Consider the following 23,882-nt stretch of genomic DNA (forward strand, 5'->3'; position numbering starts at 1 on the left):
ATTATTAGAATAATATATAGATTATAAATTATTAGAACGCAAAATAAAAGTTATTTATTTTTTTTCTAAGTAAGAGTCGCAAATTAGGTAGGTCTGGACGACCTAGGCGAGTGTCTAAGTGATCTAGGCATGTGCCTAAGCAAGTTTAAATGTCATTTCTTAATTTTCAAACGTTTAGAGATTAATCTAGACGGTAACCAAACGTTAGGTGGGGCCTAGGCGGAAAATTTTTAAATAATGGATAGGTTGCATTAGAATTCTGATTTTGATGCGTAGTTTATCTTGGATAATTACTTATGACATGAGGCAAGCTTTCTCCATCTCAATTATAATTCACCATTTTCTCTTAAAAGATATGTCGTTCTACGATGACAGTGAACTCGTTATACAAATTGCTCTCATTCTGTTCACATTAAATTAAAAGTAATGTTAGAGAGACTAAATTTGTGAACAAAGTTTTAAAAACTAAAGGACATGAAAGTTGATGATTAGTTTATTACTTACACGTTGATAAATGTGTTTATTCTTATTGGTGATACATCATTTAGTTTACAAATTTAATCTTTAAATTTAAGTTCCTAACATTGCTCTTGAATTGAATAAACAGCAGCTGTAAATTGCAAAATAATAATTATTAATTCAACGACTCAGTGACTCACGCAGCCACGCTTCACTTTTATCCGTATTAGGTGGCAAATTCTAAATGGATAAAAGAGGTGGCAAATTCTAAATATTTCCCTAATTGCTGAAAAACGAAAACGACAACGTTTTAGGTTTATTTGGCACTGATACTCCACCGTGACGAATCCGGAGGTAGCAAAAGTCATTTCTCACTTGAAATTTTCATTTTTCCCGCTCGCGGCTTCCTGCGGTAATGGAGTCTGCAGCAGCTTGGGTGGACGCCCAAGAGTGGGAGGTCTGCAACGACGACGGCTTCGTCTTCAAGCGGAGGAAGCGGCGCCGGGTGGACGCAGATGCCGACGAGTCGGTCCCAGCTCCACCGTCCTCGGCCTCCGCGGATCTACAGGAGGATCCCCAGAAACTTCGGAGAGAGCGGAGGAGGAAGTTTCTTCTCAAACTCAGAGCTAAGTACCAGGCGGAGATCGACCAGTGGGAACTTTTGTCGAGCACTTTGCGCGCAATGGAGGAGAGGGCGCAGCAACGAGAGGAGGAGGAGCAGCATAGAATGGAAGAGCGAGAACGGGAGGATACGGCGTCGTTGGATGGGTCTGGGGTGTTAGAGATTCAGGGGACGGAGTCCTGTTGTGGGTCGTTGGTGGATGAGCTTCTCTTGCAGGTGAATTGGGGGTTTCTTTCCTTTCGTTTTGGGATTGTTTGGTTTGTGGCATTTTTTTTTTGAAAATTGAAAGATTTTCGGGATTAGGGTTTTTGCAAAGTTTGAAACTTTAGCTCGTGACGCCAATTTGGGGCTCAGTTGAGCTGATTTTCCATGACATTTCTCTGATTTCTCAGTAACCAAACATCAATTGAACTTTTAGGGTTTCTGTTTTCGTTTTCTTAGACTACCTTAATTGACCCCTAAACTGGTCAGCAATCATTCACAGTATAATTACATTTTTTCATCCTCCTTTGTGAATGCAGGTAGACGCACACGCAGCGATCATTGGTAATGTTTCGAGTCTCTGTGACACAAGCGGACGCACTATGTAAGGTAGAAGAGGAACGGATTACTCCGCTTTTCTTCGGTATTCCAATCAGCAGTTCACCGAGGGAGCTCATGAGATCGCTGCAATGGTAGCCTGTATTCATGAAATTCCCCAAGGGGTAGGAGGAAAGTAGTAGAGGGTGATGTGGAGTAGGTCCGGCCGTTGGGCTTCACATAAGAAATAATATGCTCTGATACCATAAAGAAAGTTAAGGTTCCACCATAATATTAATTTTTTCCACCTTGGTCATGTGATTTGGTATGAGTGATGTAGCCAAAACCACAATAGATGAATGAGGCCTAGAAACTGGAAAGTGTGTATATGTTGTATTGATTATATTTCAATTTCGATTCATGCTTTTGTGTATTCGTAGCTACCACTTTGCGTTTTAGATTGTCCTAGATTTCAATTTCGATTCAAAGCATTTCTGTCAATATAGATAGAGAGATATTGAATGTCGAAATTGATCTTTAACTCCATTCGGTCTCTGGAAAGACTTGCATTGATATCAAACACTCGAACAAACAAATAGCAGTTTATAATTCGTTTCAAACAAAAGGCGTAAAAATTGTGTTCCTAAAGAGAACTAAATCAGAAGACACCAACTAATTGCCTATTTTGATAAGGTTTGTAGATCAACCTCGTTTAGAAGAGAGGGAATGACTTCTATCGGTTCGAGTTTAAAGCCAGCCTTTTGACACTCGTCCTCCAAGAGTTTCACTTGTGAAGGACCATCGGGACAAAAGACGACGACTGCCCCTCCGCTACCTGTGAACTTGGATGCTGCACCCACCCTTCGGGCTACCTCCACCATTTCTATGTTTAAAGCACCCAAAGCATCGTCTCCAAACATGCTTCTGCACAACATCCACATACCAACATTGAGCATCCATAAAATGCACAAACATAACAAATGCGAAAATGGTTCAAAATATAAGATGTTACTCCAGCCCAGCTGCCATGGCGTAACCCATTATGACAATGTAACACATAAGAAGGGACGTAATGAGTTTATGGTGCTCAGGGTCTCAATTAAAGAAAATTCTTAGATTTGACATCACACCCAAATGGACGCAAATAGTGACGTTTTTTTTCTTCTTATTATCGGACCTTCTAGCATGTTGAAGCGGCTACTGAAAAAGGTTTAGCAAACAAATGTACAGTTTGTGCAAAATCGACACTGAGTGGCAATAGTCTCGAACAACATCATATTCCTCGCATGAATGACACACATAATCGAATAACGAGTCAAGCAGGTAATCTCAAACCTTCTAAGGTCAAAATTTCTGTTCATCAGAGAAGCTAATTTAGTGTAGTCCCTTTCAAGTAAGGCCGTCCTTCCTTCTAGTGCAATATTTGCGACTTCTGTCATTGATGATATTATAAACTCATCACCGTTGAGCCACCTTTGACGAACGGTACTATGTACCTGCCATCAAAAGTCAATGAATGTGTCAATTCTTGTACAGATTGCTCAACAAGTGGAAAACGATACGGAAGACTAACAATAAGGAAACGCTAACCTTCCCAGAATCACTTGGATTCTCGGCATAGATGAGGTGAAGAGGCGGGAGAAGACTAACATCCGTGGGTGTGTAAATTCCATGCCCCAAAGTATCCATGTTTTCCTTGGCAAATTCCTAACAAGTCGAAAAGTTACTACATGCCATGGTTGAAATTTGAAAGGATGTTAACATGGAATGGTTGAAACTAAAGTACCATGTAAACGAGGCCGCCATAAACCTGTGCCACGCGATCTTGAAGACCGGCAACAATGCCAAGTTGCTTCTCGGCATTAAGGACGAGGCCGGGGCGGACCTCCACTTTGATTAAATGCCTAACCTTGTGGAAGTCAAGAAGGCAGCTCAGGGCTGCACACACAATCGCACTAGATCCCGAAAGTCCTGTCTGAAATCGAAATCGGAATCTCAATCTCAAAAAACACAAAAATCAAAATCCCTACTTACTTAAATCACTGAAATTCATTCATTAGTGTGATTAAAATTTAGTTAATTAAGATTTACCTGGCGAGGGATATTGGTATCATACGAGAGAGTGAAATTTCGAGCTTCCAATTCGATCGCATTTTCCTTGCAATAATCGAAGAACACTTCGCAAATCGCCATCAACAATCGAACACCTCCATAATATCCCTCACTACCTAACCGATTCACCTGTTCGATTTCGATTTTCCAATTCAATCACATTTCAAATTTTCAATTCAATCACAGCAAATGGAAATTTCAGTTTAAATTTAATTGCAGGATTCAATTCAACATTAGGACTATATGCAATTGCGAAATTGAAGTGGTGCAGCCACGAACCAGGTGATCGAGGGATCGGAAGACGACGAGGTCGTGGGTGGGGTGGGGCTGGATGACGAGATCATCGGACGGCTGCAACCTTACGGTGGCCCAGAAGTTTCCGACGCTGAAGGAGATCGTGCGGCCGTAGTAGACGTCGCTCGGGTTACCAAGCAGCCCCACCCTGGCGTACGCCCTGTGTTGGATCACCGCCGCTTCCGACGACGACGTCTGGTGGTCGTCCATATCCATTTCTGTTGCTGCTTGCAGGGTGAATAAAGCACTAGGTTCAAACTATGAGAAAAGTTAACGTTATAGACTTTTTCGGCTGATATTTTGGCACAATATTTTATAATGTTGACACGAAAATTAACGTTAAACTGTGAGACAGCAAAGTGTCTAGAGTGTCGTATTTTTCAAAGAGCCTTGTTAGCATTTCTTTTAAACTCTTAGATTTGATTTTCACAACTTTTTAAATCTTCTATTTTCAGTTAGATGTCATTTATTCTCGTATTTTTCAACCGTATGTAGTATTGATGAATGAAGAATTTAGAAAATCTATTGGAAAAGCAACCCCAAAGATTTGAGACCAAAAATGGTTAGTGACAACTGTATGGACTGACGGTCTTACCAATCTTGATTGTTACAAAGTTAATGCTACCACTTCAAGCCTATTGCTGGAGCAGAAAATCAATTTATTGACGAAAAGAAAAAGAAAAAAAAGAATCGACCATTCAAGTTTTAAGAAATTTTCATTTATCAATTGCAATTTTGTCATGTGTATTTACGTGCTTAAACTCACCTCGTTATATCTAATCAAAATTTCAATTCTTTTTACGTGGTCTTTTCCATCTCCGGTATGGTTTTGGTGTCGTCTTTTTATGAAATTCATCCAATTTTTTGCATTGATACTACCATTGTCTGGTCTCGATTAGCAATGCATCTGTTTAGATATGGTGCAGTGTAGCAGCATTCTTGTTCTGTTAGCCGAGTCACGATAGGCAACACAATTAGACGGAATCTACATCAACATACGAACATGGTTCACTCACAAGGATTCGACGTCAAAATGGAGTGCTGACTGTCGACTACTCATATGAATTATCGAATGTAAATAAATTCTTCGTGAAGAATGGAACAATCGACATAAGTACGGTTGCAGTAGTTGGTCGCGATGATTGCCTTGGTCATGAAGATTGTAACTTCTGCCGCAACTGATGAATATTGTTCAAGACTCTGTCCCAATCTAGCTGCATGACCCTTCGGCCTTCATTTCCAGGGGCCGCTGATGTTAACTTTCTTTGCAACTAGAGTCTCATCACGGAAGCTCACTCCTTGGTCTCCACCATATCCTTCGGTGGACCTGTTGCCGGAGGACAGTCCCATTATTTGATCTTTATTTATTTGATGCAATGGTGACCTTGGTTAATCCTTGTTTCCGGTTGCTTTCACCGGCAGGGACAGTTTACGGAGATCCACTTTCTTTGTTTTCTATCCTCCCATTGTTCTACCCTAGGGTATTTTTCCTTTAAGTTGTAGGAGGACAAGCGGCCGGCTTACTCCCTTTGAGAGTTCAGGACCCGGGGAAAGGGTATGTTGCTAGTCAACCGTTGTCCAAACCTTAAGTGTAGTACGACTCGCCTAATTCTTTATGTAGTTCGAAGGAAAAATTTCTCAATTAGTTGTATTGCGTACCCTCTCAAGAAATGTATCAATCTAGTTTATCCATATATATATATATATGTATGTATGTTTATGTATATATGAACTGTGAAAAGTGAACTCTAAACTAGGTTTATTCTCTTTGTACGTTGTTTATTAAACATGAAAGCTTTCACTTTAACCGTACTCTTGCAAAATGAGATCTTGAGTTTGATTTTTCTCTCATCTTTTGCATAAAAAAAAAAAAAAAAAAAAAAGAGAAACCACGTACATGGACATGCACGTAGTCTCGTTTCCCAGGCTTACATTGGGCTGAATTCAATTTTCATCAATCTTTATTTCTGACTATTTTTACAAGTTTTGGAACAAGAGAATAAATGGAAATCTTCAAATATATTTGAACTTTGTTTCCTTATCTTACGGTGTTCCCTTTTTTTTTTGTGCATTGTCATCCCAAATACATTGAATGGTCATCAAGCACATTGTATTGGTTCACCCAAAAATGGAAAACAAAAACAAAAGGAAAAATGGAAAACAAAAATCTCACCCAAAGAAGGAAAACAAAAACCAAAACAAAAACAAAAACGATGGGCAAAGAATTCGAAAACCTAAACCTAACCCTATCCCCCTCTCCTTCACCAAGCCTCCACCCTCCCTATAAATGGACCCCAAGATTGAGTGTTTGTGCACGAACGAAAAGTGAGTATAGTCTTCTAGTGTGTAATATCGGGGTTAATTTAAGCACAGTTCGAATGTGGAGGGTAGCTTCAGAAACTCTAGATGATGGTGAAGACGAGGCTGATGAAGAACACCTTATGATTCTCTAATATCGAATCGATGATTTACCAGAGGTATTATATAAAGGTTTTTTCAACTTTTAATATGTATCTTGGTGTCCTTACTTATTCTTGATGGTGTCTTGATTTTATATTCATCCGCATGACAAAATCAACTCTTCTGGTGCAGAACTGCATAAGAGCGAGCCGGTCGGAAAAGCTGTTCAGGTTGCACTGGTGATGCAAGAGTTGCACTTGTTGTCTCTCGGCTGCCTCAACTGTCGAGCTACAGGGACTGCAGCTGCCGCACTTGTGTCGACTTCATGCACAATGCCAAACCCTAAAAGCTCCCTACCGCAGAACTCAGCATCTCCTTGCATGTTTTGGCTCAGCTAGCTGGTCCTCCTGCTTGTAAAGATAGATGATCACACAGAATTTTATTCGCGTGTGTGTGGATATATCCACGCATATACATAGTGCATGCAGTACTCGTAAAGATAGCGTAAACAAAAGAGTAATGCTATTTATACTATGTTTTTGTACCACATTTTCATATCACTTTAGATGATATCATTTGAATTAATCAGATTTTTAAATTTAATTCATTATTTAATAAATTAATAATTAATAAAAATTAGTTAATTAAATGATGATTGTGATATACGAGAAGTCTTTCCCCTTCATTTTCTTAGGTTTTGCAAAATTTTCAAATGATGTGGTTGTCCACATCAGATGTCACTTAAATGGTATAAAAATGTGGTATAAAAACATGGTATAAACAATGTTACTCGTAAACAAAATGGCCAAGTCATTGAATGACTTAGTTAACGAATAATGAAATAAATCGAAAAGTTTTTAACGTTCCCAATGCTTGATTTTCTTCACTACTGTTACCAACGTTACGTTCGAAGGGCATTAAACAAACTTTTCTCGTACCTAATTGATTGCGTTAAGCTTAATTTTCATTTAATAATTTTCTTACCTATAACTTCCAAAGTACTAAATGGAACACGAGGGTCACTAAAACATCAATAGATACGCACCGGCTCAATTTCTATGTACTTTTTCAATTGTGTGGATGATGGTGAGCTTTCTTTTTCGACATTAAGCACATGTTCACTTATAAAGAATAGAAATTGACATCATTTCGATTCGTTTACCAAATATAGGCAAGAAAATCATTTTACTTTTTAACTTTTTCCTGCATTTGCGTTTAAATACACGTAAAAAATGAAAAATGTGTTAAAGTTCTTTCTTGAAATCTGTAATCAAATATCTAAAAATCAAGAATTCCATTACAATCCAATTCCCTTTTCTTCTTTCTCCTATTATTTTTGATTCTCCGATTCATTTGTTTTTCCTTTCTGTCAAGTAAACAAACCCTAAATGGAATAGCTAAATCTTATAACAATTATCAATCAAACGAGTGTAAATTTGAGAAGGAAGAACGTTTAAACAAAAACAAAAAACCATAACTTACCTTCAACTTGAAAACAACAGTTTGATCCACAATCCTCCCTGAGTATCATTAAACAATAAACATATACTGTACAATTTCAACCAGAAATGTACACAAGCAGGAGAGCCAAAGATAAACCTCCCTCCCGTCCACGATTCATACCACACTGATGGATGATGAGGTCACGTGCGATGAAATAAACATAAAAAGGGAATAACATCACCATCACCACCATCGGCATCAGTCTTCATCCTCCTCACCGTCTCCAGGCAACCCCACGTCATCTCCAATATCTTCAAGCAGCTTGTCGACGTCCTCTCCTAACTCCAACAACCTCGTACTTAGTTTGTCCACCTTGCTTTGTTCTTGCCCGAGGCACACAAGAAGATCATTCAGTTCAGCCTCGCTCTCCTTCTGAGCTTCTTCCCTTGCCTCGGCTCTAATTGCATCCACATCGGGAATGGACGAAGACCCTCCTCCACCATTCTTAGCTCTGACCTCCTTCTCTAGATGGAAATTCGCCTGCTCAAGACTGTTGTATGCATCGGATAAGCTCTTCAGATCAGATTCCATCTTTCCGGCTAAGTTTTTATACATGGATGCCTCAGATTCAAGCTTGGCTTTCTCTGCCTTGTGCAATTCCAACCGTTTAGATGCTTCTTGAAAATCTCGTCTAAGTGTCTCTACCTGGACTCTATCAGAGCCTGCACCCTGCTCGGACCGGGAGCGGTCCCCACCAATTGTTGCCACATCCTCAGCCAAACTTGCATTGCGGCCAAGGAGATCCTAAAAGAAAACATATTTAATATATAATTAACATGCATACCACGGCAACGATTTATTTGGGGGTGAATAAAACAAAGAACAATATAAACACCAATTGGTGTACACTAAAGTTTTATACCTGTATCTCAGAGCATTGCTTCTCCACAAATGCTTTCAGCCGCTTTATATACTCTCCATCACTTTCCCCGCTTTTCTGTTCCAGTTCTGCTGGCACCACTGCCACCTTGCTCTTCGGTTGACTGTATACCTCAACGAATTTTTCTCTGATATTCACCTCCAAACTCTTAACTACATTTAGAAATGGAGCATCAAAGATTGAGGAGAGAACCGGATGATCCTCATTTTTCTGATCAGAGAGATCGCTCTCATCAACATCTACCATACTAGCAGAAGCGGATCTGGTTAATTGTTTGTGCGGCTGAGCTGATGTTGAAGAGGTGAAAGGGAAGCTTTTCTGCATCTCCTCGAACTTCAGAAAATATGACGTGAGCCCAACCTTCTGGCTTATGGAATCAACTATTGCAAAGGCGTCCTTCCCACTTTCAACTGATTTGTTGTAGATCACACACTCTCCAAGAAGAACAGCTGCCAACCCCTTTATGTACACTGTAGCAATTGAATTGGATACCAACTCAAGCAGATAAGTGATGTGGGGACGTGAATCTAGGAAGCAATTCACTGCACTAGGGCAATCAGCTAGCCAAGTGACCAGCAATTTCAGGATAACTGGTTGAACATATGAGTTTCCACTTGACTTTCCATCTTTGTTTTGCATGGAAAAGGCAACGGCCAAGTATTTTACCACACGGTGCATTAGAGGCTCTGGAGCACCTAGAGATGGAGTAGGTGCCTCAAGTTCAATACGCAATACCTGAAAATTGTATCAGACAATTAGAATACTGTAAGAGTGGTCACCTTTCAACACAAACAAAAATGGGTAAATCAAAATACATTACATCAGAAGGCAGATATTAGAAGAAGAATATAACTGCTTACCCTTTCCTTGCACTGCAGATTGTCCTTCATTACATGAGAAAGAACACTAGCAGCTCTGCAGCATGTCTGCACCTCAAAATATTAGCTAATGGAACCAAGATATTCTGGTCTTTCCAAAACTCAGATGTTACTGAAGTGTTACATTACCTCAAGATCGCCATCTTTCTCACTGAAGTTAAGACCTTGTAATAGCATGCTGCAAAAGAATCAAATCTTATAAGATCACTTAACGTAAGTAGCTTTTGCAACCTTGAGAAATGAAAAGAATAAGACGATCAAGCTTTCACTGATGCAACAAAGGTTTGATAATTCAAATAGGCTGAATAAATAACAAACAGATAATTTAGAAACATGCAGTGAAAACTGCACATACGATGAACAAACCTTCCAAAGGACATGTTCACATCCTCTTCAACGGGTGCATGAATCATGGAATGCGGTTGCGGAATCAATGTAGACGCTAACATAGTTTGGCCAACAGCATTATTCTGGTTTAAATGAGGTGAAGAAAATTTACAACAAAAGATTAGAAGTGAAAACTACACAATCAAGATGTAATTTACATTTCTTACATACTGGATGATGAGAAGAATATACACAATACCAACCTCACAAAAGCTCTTAAAAACATAATCTGCTGCAACAAATTCTTGTATACTGGATGTCCGCAAAATGATTCGAAGAATTGAGTTCAAAGCAGGTTCCTGTGGCCCCTCTCCAAGAAATTTGCTTGCAAGCGCATCAAGATTCTTGGGATGTCCAGCAATCAGATTACCAATGCATCGCAGCGCCTGACAAAGTGAATAAACTTAATAATTACTAATGGACTCAATGTCTACAAGGCACTACGTAAATTTCATTACAAAGTCAAATATACTAATGGACTCAATGTCTACAAGGCACTGTAAATTTCATTACAAAGTCAAACAAAACCAAATATGTGTCTTCCATTTGAAATCAGTATTCATTTTCTCATATAGCAAGCCACATAAGTTTCAGGACAAATGGCCCGGAGTTCATGTAATTAGTTCACAAGTTATCTATGGATAAGCTTGATCATATAATAGTAAGAAGGTAAGGTACTCTTTATGTCTAGCAAACGTTGATTGGTCATAAACAATATAGTAATATTGTTAGTGTTAAGAGTGAGAGAGAGAGAGAGAGAGAGAGAGAGAGAGAAGGTGAAGAACTATCTTACTGAACAACGAACAGCAACAGGTGCCCACTGGCTTTCCACACCCAGCATTAGAAGATGGTCCAATACTTTTTTCTACATCCAGGAAATAAAAAGATTAGAATGATCAGATATCACAAAATTTATATTCTAGTGAGATGCTATTATAAAAGTTGAAAATACCTGAGCGAGGGTGGTTCTATTTGTTAGCTTATTTGCATCTTTTCCAGGATCAGCCTCCGAGCCTCCCATTATTAGCAAATTAAGAGTTTCCAACGCACTGAGTAGATTAATTGTCTACTGGCATGGCATTTATTTTGAGGTCAACAACAAATTACCAGTAAGGGTTGTGCCATATCAAATCAGTTAACCATACAAAACAATGAATTTCGAGTATCTAACCTTTTGTTGAGTGAAACTGTAAGTACTCCCTCGTAGCTTCAAAATTGACATTAAGGGGTCAAATCCGATTGTCTCCCTCAGCAGTATCTAAAGAACACATCTTTTAATTAGAAGAAAGAAGAAACAAAATATATAAATGACAACATCACTTACAAGAATAAAAGCAACAATTAAAACAAAAACCTGATTCGATGCAGTGTTCCGAATAAGATTGTTCAACAATTCAATACAGTCCTGCAGAAGTGTATTGCATTAGAAACATTTTCAAAAGTAACTGATTTCTCAAATGGCTTTAGAGGTATTCGAAATGGGAACTTGATTTACAAAATAAAGGTTTTTTATTTTCCAGCACAAAGTGTGCCAAACAGCATTCTCCCCCATAATCAAGACAAAATAAAGTACTTTTACAACTTTTGTACAAGAACAATTGTTTGCACACTTGAAAGTGAAATAACAGTAAAACATTTCTTTTCCTATAACCATTGGTGCAAATATTGGTATAATCAGTATAATTGTAAAGCTGAATTTACCAATGAAAAAAGGCTTTCAGATTATGTTTTTTTTTTTTTTTTTTTTTAATTTGATCCAAAAATGATGCTTGACAAGTGGTTTATCAGCAAAGAAGTTAAACAAGATGTATGAAACTATCAATTATCAAACAAACTAAGTAAAAAAGAATTACCTGCACAACAACACCACCATCCGAACCACCTTCCTCTTTAATGATGCTGAATATCTTTTCAAAAGCACCTTCAAAGACCACAATTTTTTGAATTTCCTGAAATCATAACAATATATAAGTTAATACAAAAGTCAAAACTTACTTTCCAGTTGTGATGGTTTAGTGATTAATAGCTTTTATGTATAACTGTTCTGTTGTACTTTTGGAGTGGATATCTTGTCCAGTGGTTTGTAATTTAGTTGTTTACTGCAACAAAAGTTTGTCTATTTTTTTTTACCAAAAAAAACGTGTCTTTTTTTCTCGAAAAAGTAAAAAAGCACACTTCTCATTGTAGGTTCACCAAATATAAATTAAATAAAAAAATAAGACAAAGGATCGAAAGCCTCACCTCAGCTTCGCGAGTCAAATAAGTAAGAAGTAATAAGGCCTCATTTCGTATAACCTAGAAGGCAAACACAAAAGTTTCGTATGATTGAACATAGAGAAAAGATGGATACACATATGCAATTATATTTGAATAACTAATATTTTGACAAAGCTTTCAATAGCAGTCCCCTGATATAGAGGTGGCAGAGCATTAAACGTGAATTTTAGAAAGATCACATTTAAAAACTAAACTGTAGCATAACATGTTGATAATAGAGTTAAATGCAAAAAATGATAAAACATCATTCAACAAATTGTACCTCACGATCCATAAGCATATCCATTAAGCGAGTTATACCACGAGGTATGGTCAGAATGGCTTCCTGTAACCTGAAAGAAAGACCTCAGAAGAAAATCTTTCTAAACCAACTAAAATAATCCAAATTTTTTAGACAAAGAGATAGAAAATAGCTTAAATTAATACCTATTTCGAGAATTTGTCAGAAGAGCTGTCAAAAGTTGAAGAGTGTAATATCGTACATAGAAATCCTCCTCTGACTGCGAAAACAACAAAATTAAAAATTAGATATATACAATTGTGAAAATACATGCATGAATCTAGCAGCTTGAAATCAAATGACTATCAGTATTTTCTGAATATAACTAGAGAATTCTCACCAACAAACTTAGAAGAAGTGAAATGCTGTCTGCTTCTCTGGAAAGCAAATCAGTGTTCATTATAGCTGGTTGAATCTCATTCTTTGGTCCTTTTGCTTGGTCAATAGGAGTCAAGGCACTTACAAGAGTTTCTAGGGCACCTCGGACCTGCATTTGTGGAATAAATAAGTTAGTGTCTTTATCCATGAATATGTATTGAAAGAAAGCATCACATTTGATTTAAGATTCACAAAAATCACAAAGAGACATAATAATCACAATTGAATTTTTGAAAACCAAAGAATGCATTATATTGGAAACAACAAAGCTCACATCCCAAGTTCACTTATTTTCACCATGATAAGTTGATAACCCATAAAATAAACAATAAGATTATAGGAAACATAAAAAAGAAGAAGAAATGTTAGCAACCATTTCAACATCATCCCGTTCTTCCTTTAATATGCCCATCATAACAGGGAATCCTGCAGGAAAAAATGAACAAAATAATGTCACGTACATGCCAAGCATAAAACGAGCGAACAAAACCAAAGTTGTACACAAGAGAGAAGCAATCACCCATTGCTCCAAATGCTAGTTGGGCAGCAGAGCTTTCTGCCACAACGGACTGAAGCTCGAGCATAGCAGTCCTCCTGTCCTCTGCCAGTTTACCATTGCTTATACAGTCGAGCAAACGCTCGATATAGCTAAATACATATCGAAAACAATGGCAGAGTAGATTGGTCACATACCATGAAACAATCATAAGCATAAATTGAAAGTAGGCAATTGGGTACGGAACGTGATGAATGTAGAAGGAGAAAAGTACCTATCTTCATTAGAAGAACCCGATTTCTCGTTGCCGAAAACGAGCCCTACAACTCCCTGCACGAGAAGCCAAAAGATACCAATTGAGTTTGCCAGAGAAGAGAGAGAGAGAGAGAGAGAGAGAGAGAGAGAGTCACCTTGTAACCAGAGACCAAATCCATTTTTTTTCTGATTTCCCAGGACGCAACTCGACTCAAGAGAAATCCTGAAACCAAAAAATCAAAGAAAATTCAGTCAAAATTCAGGACGAAATTTCAATTGGAAAAGCCCCAAATTGGAAGCAACAAAGATTGAAACTTGCCTGCTTCAGAGACCTTGAGAGGCTGAGTCTGCGATGGAGTATTCGATCAAATCTCAAGAGGACCTTCGACTTCTCTCTCTAAAACGCAGCAGTGCACACAGCTAAGTTTGCTAACACTTTTCTCTCTCTAAAACGAAGAAGACGAAGATTTATTACAGCTGGCAATTTACGTTTTCAGAAGGGTTTCGGGTTGCTGGGCCTTCGAGCCCCGTTGCTAATACCAATCTCTGTGGTTTGGCAGAGACTTTTGGATTTATAAAAATCAGGCCCACTAAGAAGTAGATTTGGCCCAGCCCAATATTGGGTTTGGGCTACACAGCGCTTCACTTTCCTCAGCAGAAGATTTTAGTAGTGGGTTTTGCATTGTGAAATTCTAATTTTAATTTTAAGGTTCGCATGTCGGAGCACGTTGTTTGAATGAAGCATTTTCAAAAAAAATTGCAACCCCGCTAATCGAGCTTAAGAGATACCACATGTGGTCCGAATGTTCTTTTCTTTTTATACCTCTTATTGGTATATAATGTTCGTAATTCTCGTGATATATACTTGAAGATTTATAGCGAACTTCAAAAGAATCTCCATTGATTATAGTCTTCGCAGCGTAATTGCTTACTTGAGGAAATAATGTTTTGGAACAACGTAAAGTTTCAAGGTATGACATTCGCAAGGTTACTTCAGTTACTAAGTGTAGGTAACATGCAAAGAGATAAAGATAGAGAAGCAAACATAAGATATACGTAGTTCACCTTAAGTTGTGTTACGTCTACGAGGGTAAAGGAGTTCTCGTTGATAATGTAGAGAGTACATAATACAAAAGTTCAAGCATAATTATAATTAGTGAGTTCTAATTATGGATTTAGTAGAATAATAGTTGGCAATTAATTGTAGGAAAATGGTCTCCTTTTGTAGTCGATGTGAGACTCTATGAGTTTTATTCTGATGTTGACACGTGTCACGTTGTGATGGTCCCCTACTTGGAGAGAAATTCTTATGCTTTGGCAGGGTACCTCAATACGAATCCTTCAATAGGTCTTTAAAGGTATGAAGTTGACTGGTGCTCCGTCAATAATTTTGGGATTGGTGAAGTATGATATAAACAGATAGGAAAGTTTCTCTCCAAATTTTGATTCACTATGAATCTCTATGTTCAGAGCTCTCGGACCGATAGATCCAAGTTGTTCAAGAGAGAGGGAAAAAAAATCCAATAATTTTTTGGATTTTTGTGAAGTGGGTAAGTCGATAGGCTAATAGGAGTCATATAATTAAAATTGCATGATCTGAATCTCTTGGTCCGCAAGCACCGTAAGTTCAACTTATTATTTAATTAGGCCATATCTTTTACGTTGTGAATTTAAATATATAAAAAAAGGCAATAAAGGTCAAAAGATTGGGAAATGAATCCCCGCGCCGTGGACGATGTGCTCTATGCATCTGCTGTGTTGCGCCATGGAGGTGGATCCAAACAAGCCCTTCCAAATATGGCAGGTGGTGAAAGGTTATCTCCTAGTGAAGGTCTAAATTTGAAAGTCATTCGGTGGGATGCCTAAACAATCTCATCACCCTTTTTGGGTGTGCGGGTTTTGAAACTTCCACTTGGCATTCACACTCCAAAAGTATTAAGAATTTCGTCAACCTTGCAAAGTGCAAAACCTAAAATTCCTACATGTGGGTAGTCAATATACCAATACAAACCTGTCGAAGAGTCGTGTGTAAGTATCAATTGTTCAAGTTAACTAACGGTCGTTTGGTGATCATTGTGTTTTATTTTTTAACTGAAATCTTGTTTGCTGACTACTTTCAATTTTCATTTTTTTTAAAGTGAAAACTAAAAACTGAAAGCAAAATTGTTATTAAACAACCTTTTAAGTTTAAAAGAATGTTACAGTAAGTCGCACACACATACTTATTGAATCTGACATTAATATACAACTATAGTTGTTTCACATGAACATGTTACTGTCAGTTCGTATGTGAATGACTAAAGTTAACACTGGTTGAAATTAAGTTAAGGAGAAATGCTAAGGGAACTCTCTCAAAAATACGACTCTTTGTCACCTCATGTTTTTCACACAATATTTTACAATATTAACACAAAAATTATCATTAACCTTTCATTTGTTAAGATAAAAGAAAATATCTAAATAGCACCTTCGCCATTTATCAGATGCAGCGATGCTCTTGCATCAGATGATTAAGAATATGGCGTGGAAAAAGCAACAAATTTCGATATTTCCAAATACATCTGCATAGAACTTTCTAGGAATCTTCGTACTACAAAATAAAAACCTAGTGTCACAATTCCCAGTCCCATTCGAATTTGTGCTGTCAATTTCACCAAGACACGTCTTTCTATTTGTCCACGTATTTCCCCTTCTTATTTGTTTCCTCCTTTTTTTGCCCAAAAATATAAATATTTACATAAATTCACTGTTTTTTCCATTTTGCCTGCAAATCCAAATTCAATGTTATAAAGCTGGTGGATACATTTATCCCATAAAAAAAAAATTATAAAGTTGATTTCTCTTTCCATCTATTATTCTTTTGGATCGTGAATCCCTTTTTTATTTTTTTTTATTTTTTATAACGATTGAGTCTCTAAATTTGATTATAAGAATAATTGAGATGTAGAGAAATGCAGGTTAATGCACGAAGCCAAAATGTAAAGACTCGTAATCCTATTCTCTTTCGCATCTATTAGTTGCAACTCAATATGTTGATATGTATTTGTTTATCTTTAGGACAAAGTGATACTTTAATCCAGCCTCTTTTACGAATGATTACTAAACCCGAAGTTAGATACAAGTGGAATAGATACACTTTTATGACCAACTGATTTAACTAGCTTACGTCTTGTATTTCATTAAAACTTGAAACATGTTCAAATTGTCATTTTGCTACTAACATTAGAAACCCTTGTACACGTAGTTATCTCCGATTAGTTCAACATGATAAATAATTGTTGCAAGTTGTGGTAATTCACCATGGTGGTATAACTCTTTTGTAAGTATACATAACTCTAACGCAATTTATGACAATGTTCAACTTTTTTATATAGAAATTTTAATTAACTGTCTATCATTACAAATGATTATGATCTCAATAAATTTCAACTTGAGTATGAAATTGTTGAATATATTGCTGTAACGAACTAACTTTATCACAATTGTGCATAAAATCTCCTCTCTTAAGTTATAGAATCCACGTCATCGTCACTTTCAAGAGATTTGCACGACGTGAGAAAGGAATATAATGCATGGATCTATCCAAACGTACGTGTTCTTTACTTCTTAGCAAAAATAATTCAAAAGTAAGGCATGAATTCTTATTCTTCAACACCCAATCAAGACAACACACACATAACATAATGTTTATAACAGCAACAACAATAACAAAAAAAAATCAACCAATTTAATTTTTTTTTGATGCACTCAAAATACCGTAACATGACATTATTATTCTATTTATATTATAACATGTGAATTTTTTTTATTAATATATCATAGAAATATGACATATCAATCATAGTCTCCACCTTTATAGCATATTTTTAGAAAACAAACAATAGGGATAAGCTCGTGGCTTTGTCACAATAGCCCATCCTTAAAATACAAATATAAATCACTACCATGTGATTCACCAGTGCCAATAATCAAATCTAAAATGTACCGTTTAAAATACGAACCTGAAATTAATCTTTAACACTATGTCACTCCGTGGTGGTTCACCTTTATAACAAATTGAATAATACACAACGTAACTTGTATTCTCGATCCTACTAAAATTTTCTCGAATTTGATAGGAGCGGGATTCCCATCACATGTGAAGTGAACTTAGCTATCAAAAATATTGTTCCAAAACTTCACAAATTACGTGTATCAGGTGGCAGATAATGTCTACTTACAACACGTAGCATATTTACATGAAGAAAATAATGAGAATATTTATATTTATATTTTGTGATCCTCATAACATGCATGTATTCCCACGAAGCTTTTTCTTTGTTAATTTGTTCTTCTCTTTCTGTGGTGAGCATTAAGTTATAATTATCTTCAATCGACATCAAACATTTACATGTTTACTAACCGTTACGTTCAACTTCGTTGGTTCAAGTTCTATAGTTAATCTCTATCATTGAATCTTAAACTATTGATTGGTGACTATTCATGATCCATGGTCACCAATACATCAATATATTTTTAAGTCGATTTATACTAGTTTTGTTATTGTAGTAGAATGGTAAATAACTTAAACAACTGTTTTCTTTACACAAAAAATATTATGATAAAAGTAGGGTTAAGTCCAGATAATTACTTTATTTTTAAGAGTGATTCCAAATTGGTTCTAACCTTTTAAAACATTTCAAATAACTACATAAAGTTTTGAAAAATCAACATTTATTAGGTTCACTAGTTTTCAGTGATGTCATAGACAAATATTAAGCATGTTTTAACTCTCAAGTCATCTATGAAAATTTGAATCTCTAAATTGAAGTCATGTAGCTAAGCAAATTTATGGCTTAACTTGACTAAAATGGGTCAATTTGGAGGATTAAAATTCAAAAAGGTCTATTAGTGAAAACCAACTTTAGTATTTGTCCATGTCATCATTTAACGCTAGTAACGTTTTCAGTTAATGTTAATAAAGTCTCCGATAACCTAAGTAACATCTAATTTTCAAAACATTACAGAGCTATTTATAATATTTTAAAAAGTTGAGGCTAATTTGAAATTATCATAAAAGTTTAGAGCGCGGGACTACTAACAGGTGCATTGACTAAGTCAAAACGGCGTGGGGGATAACCTCCGCCGAAAAATCACATACGATAATAGAGTGTTAATTTACCATTCTATCCCCCACCGCGTGGAAACCCATGAAAACCAACAGGCAACAGCGATTGAGGTCTCTGAGATGTCAACGCCAAACTTGGAAACACCGCGTATTAACATTAACAATAAGAAATCAATCAACGGCTCCTGTATTATGTTCGCAACTGCCATGATTACAAATTGCATTGGATAATACTCATGTTCCTCCATCATCCGCCGTTCAAACGCAAGGGATAATACTATGAGCATATCTTCACCAAATAATTACAGCACTTGACTTTAAGACGTAAACGTAATTTTATTGGTTACATCAAATGTACTCTTTTATATATTCGTGTTTGAATCACTATTTCAAATAGAATGTTTTTTATATAGAAAAAATACATAAAAAATTTACAATAAATAAATGTAAACTTTGATGCAAACGATAATTATACATCATGGCCTACTAATCAAATTTGTGATACGATAGGTATAAATTCATCATGACTTAAGTATTATCTCATTCAACGGATCGAGAAATATAGAATTAATTCCAGTTTATCTACTTCTATCCATGGGAGAAGGGGGGGGGACAAAAGTTTGTATCCATCTACAAAAATTTTGTACACTGCAAGAAGCTCCGTTTTTTTTATTAATGGGAGTTTTGATAATACTTTGTTGGATCCTAACCCAATTCATATAATTAGGTAACAAAATGAGATATTAATTAGTCATGATTAGTGTTTAAAATATCAATATGCAAATTTATGAAAATATCGATGAAAATATTGATATCGATTGTTTTTTATGAAAATTTTGAAAATTTGTAACGGGGTGGATATATCAGCTCATTCAAATTAGTCATAATTAAAGACAAATTTCTCAAAAGTGCAAAATTATGTGGTGAATCAGCAAATATAGTCGATATTTTCTATATCTTGCCGATACATCACCTCCTTTACATATCGATTCTTGATTTTTTAGAATATTTCTATGAAAACATGTGATGATGATCCTGTCCGGATCTGCATTATGGGAATCTTTGGGATCCTCACATCTTAGCCATTCATCGTATATTGTGGGATAAGTTTTTGTTAGATACTATTTACGTTCAATTTTAAATAAAAAAATTTAAATGATAAGTTTTCGTTAGATACTATTTGCGTTCAATTTTAAATAAAAAAATTAAATAATTTTTCATCGCACAATGTTCGATGAATTGTTAGAATGTGAGTATCCCTACAATTTGGATTTTGATGGGATTCAAATCCGAAAATATGGACAATGTGAGGATCCCTAGAGTGTTAAATACTCGTGACCTAAATATTATCTTATCCAACCAAGAAGTTGGATGGTGATACCTAAATATTATCTCACACAACAGAAGGCGGGATTACGGACCTTGTGGGCTGTAACACCCTAACCCAACCCAGTAATTGCGGAAATTAAATTTTATTTTTATTTTTTATTTTTCTGGTTAATTTAAGAAGGTGAGATTTTATTATTTATATATGGTTTTCATTTATTTCTCTATCTCTGTCACTTCCAGTTTTTGGAATAGGAGCGAGGGTGTGTCTGGCCAGAGAGCGAAAAAACTACCAAACGGCTATAATTGGCGTTACAGATTTTCAGAGGACGAGATAGACAGAGAACGTACAGAGGAGAGAGAGCGAGAGAAGAGAGAGAGAGAAGAGAGAGAGAGCGAGAGGAGAGAGAGGGGTTCTATTAAATATCGTTGCCTTTTCTTTCCCTTTTGCCGAATTTTCCCTAAAAAAATTTGGCCTTCTGGGTTCGATTTGGGTCGCGAGGATCTGACGCTGCAGAGTTTGTCAGAGAGACGGCGAGGCTTCTGGAACGAGGGACTTATTGGGCATTTCCTGTTTTCCTTCAATTTTCGCCATGGCTGATGTGTATTACAGTTCGAAGAAGACTGATGATGTTTGCGACGACGTTTGTGGCCAGGTATTATTTTCATTTTTTAAAGTCTCGAATTCGATTTTGGGTATTTATAAATCCTCCCATTTTCTCTGTTTGAAGTTAAAGTTTGGATTTTTAGTATATTTGGCAATGGAGGTGTTGGGTTTTCAGTTTCGTGCGATTGGGATTGTTTGAGCGGTTTTTAATTCACAAAAATGGATTTGTATTTTTATAAATTTTAATCTTCAATTTCCCAGTAATAAAACTATGATTTTTTTAATTAGTGGGTTCATTTTATTTTTATAATTGTTTTGCGGCGTTGAAATTAAAGCTGTGGAATTTGTATTTGAGGCATTTAATTTTAATTTTTGATTAAGGGGATTGTTTAATTGTTACGGGATTACTTAAAAGGTTTTAGATATTCACTTGATTTTTGGTAATTATCTTCGTTTTTCCATTTTATGTTCTTGTAAAAAAAAAATTGTAGGATAAAAGAATATGGGCTGGATTGGAAGTGCTTTGGAAATGGATGAAAGCGGTCTTGGTGGTGCAATTGTTTTGGAACCAATCTTGGTAAAAATGCAAGAGAATCCTGGAAAAGCTAAGTGCTTCGTGTGGAAGCACTCTCTTTTGGACCCAAAAATATCTTCACTAAAAAACTTTCAGTCATTTTAAAAACGCTTTCGAATGAGCCTTATATAAACGTTGTAAACCAAGTGCTAATTTGTATGAGGGTTTAAATTGCATTTGAAGGACTTTTTATTTAATGTTTATGGTTGATGTTCGTGTTCTATAATTGCTTTACTGCATCCACAAAGTTAATAGATTTTTTAGTATATGGAATCCGGGTATCTTAGAAAGTTTTCGATTTCATGCACAGCAGGGATCAGAAGCAGCGTTGAGCATGTCTAGACTACGATGCATTTTACGGGGCTTGGATTTGAAGACTTACATTTTCCTGTTTGCGGTTGTTCCATTAGGCGTATTTGCGATATTTTTACATGGGCAGAAGATCTCGTATTTCCTAAGACCTCTTTGGGAAAAACCTCCGAAGCCCTTCATTGATATCCCACACTACTATAATCAGAATGTGTCAATGGAGACTCTTTGCAGGCTTCACGGATGGAAGATTCGTGAATCACCTAGACGAGTCTATGATGCAGTTCTTTTCAGCAATGAAGTAGACATGCTTACAGTCCGATGGAATGAATTGTATCCTTTCGTAACACAGTTTGTTCTCCTCGAATCAAACTCAACCGTTTACAGGCTTGCCAAAGCCATTGCTTTTTGGAAGAAACCGGGACAAGTTTAAGTTTGTTGAAAACCGGCTTACATATGTTACAACAGGAGGAAGATTTCAGAAAGGTGAAAACCCATTCTATGAGGAGGCGTATCAGAGAGTGGCACTTGACCAGCTTCTTAGAGTTGCCGGTATAGAAGATGATGACCTGCTGATCATGTCCGATGTTGATGAGATTCCTAGCGCCCACACAATTGATCTCTTGAGGTGGTGTGATGACACCCCGCCTGTTGTTCATCTTGGGCTGAGGAATTACTTGTACTCTTTTGAGTATTATGTAGATGACAAGAGTTGGAGAGCATCCGTTCACAGGTATCAGACTGGTAATACTACCTATGCACACTTCAGACAGAGCGACTACCTTTTGCCAGATTCAGGTTGGCATTGCAGCTTTTGTTTCCGCCATATCAACGAGTTCATATTCAAGATGAAAGCTTACAGCCACAATGATCGGGTGAGGTTCTCTCATTATCTGAACCCTAAAAGGATCCAGGATGTAATATGTAAAGGGGCTGATCTATTTGACATGCTTCCTGAGGAGTACACATTCAAGGAGATTATCGGAAAGATGGGACCTATTCCTAGATCTCATTCAGCCGTTCATCTCCCTGCATATTTGTTGAACAATGCTGAGAAGTACAAATACCTATTGCCTGGAAACTGCAAGAGGGAAAATGGCTAAAGTCTTGAAGATGAAGGTGCCTGTTCAATCGTTTGGACAGGCAAATTGTTGATTAAACTCTCATGAATACGACCATATAGTGATCTATTGGAAAATTGATGGATATGGTGTGGCCGTGATACAAATACACCTTTTTCCGAATGATTCTAGGTCATTTTCCTTGGAGTAACTGGGAAGAACATGGATGGCATCCTACAAATTACCGCGAGATTATGTACATTTCCTTTTTCTTAGGCTTCTTCTCTTGTGGATGGCGTATCAATTTTCGAGTGGGGATTTTTCTATGAGTGGAAGCTTTTGGTGAGCTTATGTACCCACCTCTTGTTGATATAGCTTAGTCCCATATGCATCAGAGTCACTGACATTTCCCAGGATTTTCTTTGATGGGAATTGTTATTTCTTAGACTAATTTATATTTCGCCATCTGATTTCTCTTGGATTTTCAATTGTCCGCTCTTTTTACGTACGATTGCTACGCAGGTTTACCATTCTAATTTACTGTATGTTCTTTGGTTTCCCTTCGAAGCTGTTTCACTTACGGGCACTGACGTGAACTTTTCCGGTTGCTCGTAAAATCTAGAAAATACAGTTTACTTGGTTGATTGCTTGTAAATTCTATGTGGAGCTTGGTTTGTTCAGGGCGTCCCGCAACTTATTATGTGCTTTGAGTCATATTTTGCTCATCTGTTGTCATCTGGTGCTGCTGACTGCTGAATGAGTCAATTTTTTGTTCTTCCATTGTGTTGCGTTAAGATATTTCTATGAGGCCGACATGGATTATGTGTTTATGACGGTGATGGCAGTGTGTTCGGCCCCTTACAACGGAGGTCAAAATTTCACTCGTAGGTTAGAGATGGTTTAGAATATTATGAAGCGAATCCTTTGTATAGAGCAAAGAACTTTCATGGGCTAACACAAAAACTATCAGCTAAAATCGAAATTTTAATTCTCATACGACAGGAAATTCTTACATGTTATTGAAATTATGTAAGAAGACGAGTGAGAGAGAATGAGGTGAATATATCTTCGGTTACGCTTAAGTTTTAGCCGGTGTGACAAAAGAGGCTGGCAACTCACTTCCTTGGTCAAGCAATTTATATCAAACACTAATAATGG

The 23,882-nt window shown here is 36.8% G+C and overlaps 3 protein-coding genes, 1 long non-coding RNA gene and 1 pseudogene across 5 annotated transcripts; 3 read left to right on the forward strand and 2 right to left on the reverse strand.

The window, feature by feature from the left end:
• Positions 1-789: 789 nt before the first annotated feature.
• LOC125474311 lies at positions 790-2,021 on the forward strand. Its single transcript, XM_048577816.1, has 2 exons — positions 790-1,297; positions 1,603-2,021. Exons 1-2 carry the CDS (start codon positions 875-877, stop codon positions 1,669-1,671), a joined length of 492 nt encoding a protein of 163 aa, XP_048433773.1. The 5' UTR covers positions 790-874; the 3' UTR covers positions 1,672-2,021.
• LOC103961004 (glucuronokinase 1-like) lies at positions 1,625-4,256 on the reverse strand. 2 transcript variants are annotated; one of them, XM_048577815.1, is made up of 7 exons: positions 3,992-4,256; positions 3,692-3,841; positions 3,387-3,575; positions 3,191-3,307; positions 2,936-3,096; positions 2,308-2,524; positions 1,625-1,760 (listed from the first exon to the last, which is right to left on the reverse strand). In XM_048577815.1, exons 1-7 carry the CDS (start codon positions 4,220-4,222, stop codon positions 1,737-1,739), a joined length of 1,089 nt encoding a protein of 362 aa, XP_048433772.1. In that variant the 5' UTR covers positions 4,223-4,256; the 3' UTR covers positions 1,625-1,736. The 2 variants fall into 2 exon arrangements, with proteins under 2 accessions (XP_048433772.1, XP_048433771.1); XM_048577814.1 differs by lacking the exon at positions 1,625-1,760 and having other exon boundaries at positions 2,152-2,524.
• Positions 4,257-5,802: 1,546 nt separating this feature from the next.
• Positions 5,803-7,029, forward strand: LOC125474312. Its single transcript, XR_007255853.1, has 2 exons — positions 5,803-6,483; positions 6,599-7,029. It is a non-coding gene; the product is annotated as an uncharacterized LOC125474312 (long non-coding RNA).
• An 837-nt stretch (positions 7,030-7,866) lies between these two features.
• Positions 7,867-14,209, reverse strand: LOC103960975 (golgin candidate 6). Its single transcript, XM_009373480.3, has 20 exons — positions 14,060-14,209; positions 13,896-13,963; positions 13,760-13,815; positions 13,510-13,637; positions 13,363-13,415; positions 12,952-13,098; positions 12,758-12,831; positions 12,594-12,663; positions 12,296-12,349; positions 11,908-12,003; positions 11,409-11,459; positions 11,226-11,312; positions 11,007-11,120; positions 10,848-10,919; positions 10,258-10,440; positions 10,034-10,137; positions 9,797-9,845; positions 9,650-9,715; positions 8,772-9,524; positions 7,867-8,653 (listed from the first exon to the last, which is right to left on the reverse strand). The coding sequence occupies exons 2-20, from the start codon at positions 13,917-13,919 to the stop codon at positions 8,108-8,110; spliced, it is 2,727 nt and encodes a 908-aa protein (XP_009371755.2). The 5' UTR covers positions 13,920-13,963; positions 14,060-14,209; the 3' UTR covers positions 7,867-8,107.
• A 6,137-nt stretch (positions 14,210-20,346) lies between these two features.
• Positions 20,347-23,205, forward strand: LOC103960976 (annotated as a pseudogene).
• Positions 23,206-23,882: the final 677 nt, after the last annotated feature.

Source organism: the organism of the source record quoted next, unplaced genomic scaffold (assembly GCF_019419815.1).
Source record: "Pyrus x bretschneideri cultivar Hongxiangsu unplaced genomic scaffold, Pyrus_bretschneideri_v1 Contig12, whole genome shotgun sequence".
NCBI lineage: Eukaryota > Viridiplantae > Streptophyta > Magnoliopsida > Rosales > Rosaceae > Pyrus > Pyrus x bretschneideri.

What these genes read in the sequence shown, in the direction of transcription:
- LOC103961004 (XM_048577814.1), bottom strand. Translation starts at nt 4,222, where the DNA reads ATGGATATGGACGACCACCAGACGTCGTCGTCGGAAGCGGCGGTGATC. An exon ending in TCCGATCCCTCGATCACCTG is followed by an intron (nt 3,842 to 3,991) that starts GTTCGTGGCTGC and finishes GAAATCGAACAG; the next exon opens with GTGAATCGGTTAGGTAGTGA. An exon ending in ATCCAAGTGATTCTGGGAAG is followed by an intron (nt 3,097 to 3,190) that starts GTTAGCGTTTCC and finishes TTTTGATGGCAG; the next exon opens with GTACATAGTACCGTTCGTCA.
- LOC125474311 (XM_048577816.1), top strand. Translation starts at nt 875, where the DNA reads ATGGAGTCTGCAGCAGCTTGGGTGGACGCCCAAGAGTGGGAGGTCTGC. An exon ending in TGGATGAGCTTCTCTTGCAG is followed by an intron (nt 1,298 to 1,602) that starts GTGAATTGGGGG and finishes TTGTGAATGCAG; the next exon opens with GTAGACGCACACGCAGCGAT.
- LOC103960975 (XM_009373480.3), bottom strand. Translation starts at nt 13,919, where the DNA reads ATGGATTTGGTCTCTGGTTACAAG. An exon ending in GGTTCTTCTAATGAAGATAG is followed by an intron (nt 13,638 to 13,759) that starts GTACTTTTCTCC and finishes ATATGTATTTAG; the next exon opens with CTATATCGAGCGTTTGCTCG. An exon ending in AGCAATGCTCTGAGATACAG is followed by an intron (nt 8,654 to 8,771) that starts GTATAAAACTTT and finishes GTTTTCTTTTAG; the next exon opens with GATCTCCTTGGCCGCAATGC.